General features: G+C 41.6%; 1 protein-coding gene across 1 annotated transcript; it reads left to right on the forward strand.

Annotated features, from left to right (window-relative positions):
- Nucleotides 1-532: 532 nt before the first annotated feature.
- Nucleotides 533-2,618, forward strand: bola1 (bolA family member 1). The gene is made up of 2 exons (XM_062422735.1): nucleotides 533-589; nucleotides 1,537-2,618. Exon 2 carries the CDS (start codon nucleotides 1,589-1,591, stop codon nucleotides 2,039-2,041), a length of 453 nt encoding a protein of 150 aa, XP_062278719.1. The 5' UTR covers nucleotides 533-589; nucleotides 1,537-1,588; the 3' UTR covers nucleotides 2,042-2,618.
- The last annotated feature ends 4,937 nt before the right edge of the window (nucleotides 2,619-7,555 follow it).

The raw sequence follows: 7,555 nt of genomic DNA on the forward strand, positions 1-7,555 counted from the left end.
GTGTGTGTGTGTGTGTGTGTGTGTGAGAGAGAGAGAGAGAGAGAGAGAGAGAGAGAGAGAGAGAGAGAGAGAGAGAGAGAGAGAGAGAGAGAGAGAGAGAGAGAGAGATTTTAACTTAAATATTTTTTTTTCTTTTTTAAGTCTCTTTCCATTTGAGCTCCACTCAGGCGGCGTTGTATACCTGTACACAGGGGCGATTGTAGGATCAGACCTCTAGGGGGGCTCACCTTCTAATGAGAATTAGACAATGCCCTGCAAGTGTTACAAAAAACAAAACCCCAAAAACAATAATTATTTATTCATTTTTAGAGGTGCTGATGTCAAATGTAGGGGTGCTTGAGCAAACAATAAACTATTCTAATCTATTTATTACACCCTTTAGCCCCCCGGTTTGTGACACAAATTGCATAGATGAGGTACTGCTGACAAAAACTAAACATAAAAAGAGCTTACTAATGTGCCAGAGCCAGAGACGCTGCTAGAAAACTACACAGCGCTTAAAAAACTACAAAACCCAGCAGCACTAGCACTTCCGGTGAGTGTTACGTGACGGAGCCAGCGAAGGGACGCAACTGTTTTCACTTGCAAGGTGAGTACACAAAATCTTCCTACCCTTTCATAACTGTAGCTTCATCACTTATTATTTAGCTCTACTGTTTAACACAGGTGTGAGTTTATTCTTTATGAAGCTGATCGGCGCAGAAGCTCTTTGACATTGTTCCAGTTTGCGTAGATATCGTGTAATGTTTATAATACAAGCTAAAGGCTAATGCTAGAATGCAAACGTCATGTTAGTTAATGTAAAGCTAGAGATTTAATTTAGTAAACTTAGCTGTAACGTTATTGGAAATAGTGTCACTAACTTAAAATCCTGCACTGTAAAAGTGACTCATTATGTGATTTCTGTCACACCAGACATCAGTGTGTTGAGGATTTATAGTTTCAAAACATCTGGTTGCATCATTGACATCTAAGTCTATCTTTTAAGCGGATAAAGGATGTCTAGATGTTAAGTTCAGAAACAAGAGACAGACAACAGAGGAACAAGCTGAGCAATGTTAGCAGCGGCTCGTCTCACACACAGCGTTCCTGGACGTCCTGTGTCACCCTAACAGCCTTGGAGAAACACTGGTTTTTAATGTGAAACTGCTTTATTGAGTGTTTATACAGAGGAAGAGACCTCTGTGGATAATTAGGCTCCCAGTAAAAGCGATAAACACTGAAGGAATCCTAACTGGGAAGCTGATTGCTTAACAGTGGAAACAACAACTCCAACGATCCCTCGCTGTTTCACAATCAGAATCAGATGTCATCAAACTAATATTGTGTATTTAAATAACTAATCAATTATCAAAACTGTTGCATATTATTTTTCTGCCCATTAGCCAATCGATGAATTGTATTTCTGTGATTAAGTTAGAGTGGCCATTCTCTGAAATACTAACTCCCTTCATTAATACACCTGAAAGTCTTTTATAAACTAAATATGCCTGCTAAAAGATTAATTTCTCTCATTTCAACCCCCCCATCATCCAGGTGTTTTTATACACATCTGGCTCCTCTAAGTGGTCTCCTGCCACAATCTCTGATGCTGCCCAGTGTCCTCCGCTGTGCTCGGCCCGTCTCCACCAGTCTTGCCTTAACCCGGCCTCTGGCCCACTTCAGACCGCACATGGACCCAGATCCCAGCCGGCCCGTTGAGAGGACCATCAGAACCAAACTGACCAACTCATTCAAGCCGGACCACTTAGAGGTGCACAATGAAAGCCATATGCACGCTGTGCCCCCTGGTTCTGAATCCCATTTCCGTGTTCTGGTTGTCAGCTCCCAGTTTGAGGGTGTGTCGTTGATACAGCGCCACCGTCTGGTTAATGAGGCTTTGAAGGAGGAGTTGAGCAATTGTGTTCATGCGCTGGCTATCCAAGCAAAGACTCCTGAGCAGTGGGGGAGTAACCCCAGCCTGGCTAAGAGTCCGCCCTGCCTGGGAGGCTCGAGGGGAGATCACACGATGGAGGAGAAACTGAAGGCGGGGCGAGAGTGAAGTGTTGGACTATGAAGTAGTTTTACACTTGCTGTCAGACTGAACTGTGAAAAATGCAGGTGGATGTTTTAGAAGAGGTATAAAGATGAGTGTTTCCTCTTTACACAGTGATATTTGGAGGTATTTTAATGGCTCTTAGGATTCTGTGCAGAATAAATGATAATACAAATAATACAAAAATGTGTTTCTATGGTTACTCTATCACAATAAAACATAATTGTAAAAATAAATCAACAGTGTGTTTTAGAGTTAATTTTGCTAAATCAAAAATCTCCCATTATACTAGTGGTTGCTGATATTTTGCTCGCAACACACCTATTAAACAAATCCATTATTATGCTCCTGCTCATAGTTCCCAGTTTCTGTCTGAAATGCTGATTTTACTGTCAGAAAATCCCCTCTTGCCTAATCACCAACAGCATCTATGTTGCAGAGGTGTTTGTGCATTAATATGTCTATTCAGTGATGACCTGAAAGTGCGTCTGTGTGACAGCATCACATCCCAGATGTTAAAATGGACGTTCATGTCTGCATTTCTGCATGTTAATGAAAATAAACCGTATCCTTTAAAATTGTACATACATTTCTGTGTATGATTGATGTTCACACCGGATCATTTAACCAGGCAGGATATTAATTAATAATGAAGTCACATGTGCACATGCAGTTGGTAAGTGAGAGTGGCAGCGATAACACTTTAACCCAGTTATGAAGACCTATTGTTAAATGCTACAGAAGCACAAGAGTGAAACAAATGAACAGAGCAGGATATATTAAATTTGTCAACTATATTGGACTGAAACAGTGAGTGAATCAAGACCGTCCTCGCAAGAAAAAAACAACAAACGCAGTAGGTCATAATGTAATTTGTATGTTTTGATAAGTGTATAATCACCTGAAAGTACAAATTGTGTTTGGTGTTGTGACACCTTAGAATGAGCCTTTTATATATTAATTGGGAGTGGGTCCTCGTCCACGGAGACTGCCATGTAGCTCAGAATGACTCTAGAGGGTAAATTTAACTTTTTAAGTAAGTTACACGGCCACAGTTGGTTCTCCTACATGCTTGGAAGGAGTGGGGGGTATTCACTTGGTTGCAATATGCAACCTCGACACTAGATGTCACTTAATCCTACACTGCACCTTTTTCATTTGCCGACTCTGAAAGAAACTGGTCCTCCAACTTGATTTAACCGAGTATTCAACCTTCTACATTGAACATAGTCATCCTTGTAATAGAGGTTACAATCAGAGCAAAGAAAACACCAAAACAGGGTGCTGTGAGAGTGAAAAGTTCAAATTTTTCTGTGACTTTTACACATTTAGAACAAAAAATAACTCCAAAAACAGTTAAGGAAAGTCAGTCTCGTGATACGTTCCTTTCTTGGTGCCTTCAGGTAACCCTCACCTACTATGTGTAACCCTAATAAAATAAATCATTATCCAGTTAGTTTGTGTTAAATTTAATTTTTTCTACCATCTTTCTGTATAGCCCTTAACATCATTATGCTACTATTGAACATTTAAAGAACATGGTTAACTACTTCAAAATCATCTCCAATAACAGCACTCTGATAAAAATGGTACTAATGGTAACACAAGTTGTGCAAAAAATGCCTCATGTAATTCCCATGTGAGGTGCCTTTGCGCCTAACGACAATCTCAGTAGTACTGTCTCAACACATGGGGGCAGTATGCACACATATCCTCGGACAAACTGAACCAGGAGGGTGGGCTGATGAAAGAATACAAGATGTCTTCATTATTACCATGAATGTTGATAAGTTATGGAGTCATTTTGAAATTTCTCCTTATGATGGTGCATGTAGTTACACTAAAAGAGTAAATTAATGAATATTAATACAGCATTAATTCAAGGGAAAAGTTGAACCACCCAATATATTTTATTCACTTAAAAATCTACTTTTAAATCCAGTACCAAATGCTTTTGATGACAGGACATGAAAAACAGAAAAGTAGGGTCTGTATCATAAATCAAGGGCCAAGTCTTTGTTACAATCAACCTATTATCTGCCTAATTTTACTTATGATTTAGATGATCCTTAAATTCAACTTTACTGTGACAGGCCGAGCAAACCAGAGGACAAAAGTACAAAATGTTTAGTAGTTTGTGCTTGTTCCCAGAATGACACACTCTTTTACAGTATGTGTGTGTGCATGCGTATGTGGGTGGGCGTCTATTTCTGTCTTGGGGGTTGTATGTGTCACTGTGAAGGTCTTCTTGTCCTTCCCTCAACCCAGATGACGGCCAAGAATCACTCCTTGAGCATGTGAGAGTGATAAGACAACAAATATACATCAGGGACTGTTGGTGGGAGTCTCAATAAACAGTGATCTTTTTACCCCAATTATCATCCATCTGCTAGATTAATTTGCTCCAGATATTTTTAGAGATTTGTCCAGATTTGATGCAACACAGAGCGAGAAATGAGACAGCACCAATTGCTCACAACAGACCCAAAGCAGAACTTTTAATGCTTTTCTGCAAAGCTATTCAAAGTTATTGTTAGCTCATAAAGACGAGCCTTCGGAGGAATGTGGTGTCACCTCAAGGTAATGCGTGTTGTCTTCTACAATCATCCTCCGCCTGGAATTGACAGCCTGTCAGGCCTCACAAAAGGCCTCGGTGAGGAAGGTGAACAACTGGTGTCACTGGTTTGGAAAAAGGAAAACAGTAACACGACCACTTTATGACCCTGCTCGCCCATTAGAGTCAGGCCTTAAGGGGGGTAGGTGGAGGGGGGTTGAGAAGCAAGGCCGGGCTGGGAAGAAAGCAATAAGCTGGCTGTACTGCCCGGGGACCCGCAGACTGTCTCTGCCGATAAGATTTACGTGTCACTATTCCAGGTGCTGTTATGATGGAGAGGGAAAAGACGTCAAGTCGTCTAAGGGTGATGAGGAGGAGTGCAGGGACTTGTCTTGCAGTTAAACCGTTGGACAGTTTTACATGTGTGAGTAGCACATCACCTATTTAGTCTGTGGCAGTTTTCAGCTAAATAACAGGGTTGGTCAGGTCGTCTCTAATAGGCCGTGAATTGTTTTGGCCCAAGGTAGAATATAACTAATTGCAAGTGCTTTTTCATGTACTTTTACTTCTTTTTTTTCAACTATATTCTAAAATCAGTATTTTTGCCCTTACTGAACAAAGTAGTGAACTTCTTGGCAAGACAACCAGGAATTTTCAGAGTAGCCTACAGCTATGCAATTAAGGCCTAATCAGAAGAAGACGCCACTTAAGTTTGTTTTAAAACCTCACAGGGCTGTCTGTGAGAAAGCTTTCTTGATGAGATGGTCAGTACTTCTAAGATCCTCTCTTGGAGGGAGGACGTATTCCTAGTGAAATGGTTACAATCAGGACGACACATTTGGCCTTTCACACTGACCCTACGTAACTGTGTTGTCTTCAAAAGGGCTGCTTGATTTACTTTTTAGACAGGTAATCATTTACTTTAGTAATACTTGTGTCAAAGGTAAAAGTACTTCTACTTGAGAAGGAAATTCTTGCAGATTTTGTAGCTTTTTTTTTGCTGGTATGCTTTATATTGTAGAAACCTGTCAGCATAATGAAAAGCGGTAGTTTTAATAGCAGTGGCCATTTATGGATATGTTTTCAATCACATCCATCCAGTTCAGAGTTAATTTGAGAGGAAAAGTATTTCAGGCCAGTTATTGTCATCCCCACTTGCAGATCATGGACACAACTTTGTAATTTAATATTTTTTTAAATACAGTAGATCTGCAATAAAAATGAGCTTCAGCTGAATACTGGCTTATATTTTACGTTTTTTAGACGTTCAGGAAAGATCAAACTTGCTGTTGGTGTATTGTGGTTTTGATTGTATAATAAGGAATTTTCTTTTAATTTATCTACCATTTATTTGTCCACAGTCACACACACACACACACACACACACACACACACACACACACACACACACACACACACACACACACACACACACACACACACACACACACACACACACACACACACACACACACATATGTACACAAAGCCTCTTATACCATGTCCAGACTCCACTGGTGATGGATCTGTCTCTGGGCCCAGGTCTTGCCCATATGGCCTGGAGGGTACAGCAGGTCAGTGGGAACCCACCTTGGCAGCGCTGCCTCTGCGTCAGAGCCCCGGGACAGATGGTGCCAGGCTGGGCTGGGACCCCGGGCAGGGCAGGGTTCCCGCGATGAACAGCCGCTGATTTACGCGGCTCCGGACCTTGGGCTGGGGTGCAGGGGGCTCCTTCTGCGCAGCTGACCCCTGCTGGTTGCAGGGTCATCCATCGGGAGGGAGGAGGAGGGGGCTAGAGGGAGTGGAGGTGTAGGGGTGGGTACGACAAATGGGTGTCTGAGAAAGGGTGGTTTGGTCATCCCAGGGGACTAGCTTCATCCTCTGGCCCCCTGGTCAGCTGCAGGATCTGTGCAGCATGTGTGCAGGGAGAGCAGCCTGCTAAACACATTTAATTTAAACCCCCACTAAGAACAACAATCATTACATTTATTATCTGTAATGCTAAACCTGATAGTGTTGTACAATAGGAATGATTTGTCATTAGCAGTCAGAAGTAGCACTGTTTGGTCCCTTTAATCTTTATTGTTAATTGGAATAATATGCAAAACTATTATAGAAGGCAGCCCAAATTAATCAGTCCTAATTACAGTTAAATAATAAAATAATTGCTTTTAAAAGCTTGCACACCGGTCTGGTGATTAATCCTTAGTTGGTTTCATGTTGTAAAAAAAGGCCTCATGTTGAACTTAAGGTGATGGTAATAGGCTATTAAGGCCTTTTAATTGGAAAGGCCCCCCCTCCCTCTTCGTCAACTCTCTCTCACACCACACCGCCAACTAATGAAATCAGTGAATAGCCGGCTTGAAAGGGAAGGACAAAAGCAGAGATAGGGAGAAGACAATATCCTTGTGTGGGAGAATTAGTTACACTCAGTAGTCTAAGTATTCAAAGCGCAGTGCAAAAAAAAAAAGAAGGGGGGAGGCTAGAGAGGGATTAAGAGAAAAGTCCACACAGGTGGGTTGCTGGGAGGGAGGAGGGGTCACATGACAGGACGTTACCTCGTTTGATAAACAACAGCCGGGGCCCACAGGAAGGAGGAAGGGAGTTATTTTATAGGCGGAATTAACTGCTTCACCACATCAGGTATTCATTATGGTAAATCTCCCAGGTGTGCTGTACATGCAAGTAAAGTCAAACATCTTAGGAGGTTGGATTTGATGCAAACCAACTTGGACTGCTGTGGACAGTAGACATGGGAACTGGCGGGGACCTCACAAACTGATTCCAGTCACAGCTGAAGTGTTATTCTGAAATTAGATTTTTAAAACACCTTTGTGTAATACAGCAGACTGAAAAAATCTCTTGATTATTGCACACCATCACTGGGAAATGGTGCAATTTTAGGTAAACCTCTGCACCTTATTTTTTGAGGCTGCTGGGGCATTAAAAGTTGTTTTTTTTGCCAT

This window comes from Scomber scombrus, chromosome 7 (assembly GCF_963691925.1).
Source record: "Scomber scombrus chromosome 7, fScoSco1.1, whole genome shotgun sequence".
NCBI lineage: Eukaryota > Metazoa > Chordata > Actinopteri > Scombriformes > Scombridae > Scomber > Scomber scombrus.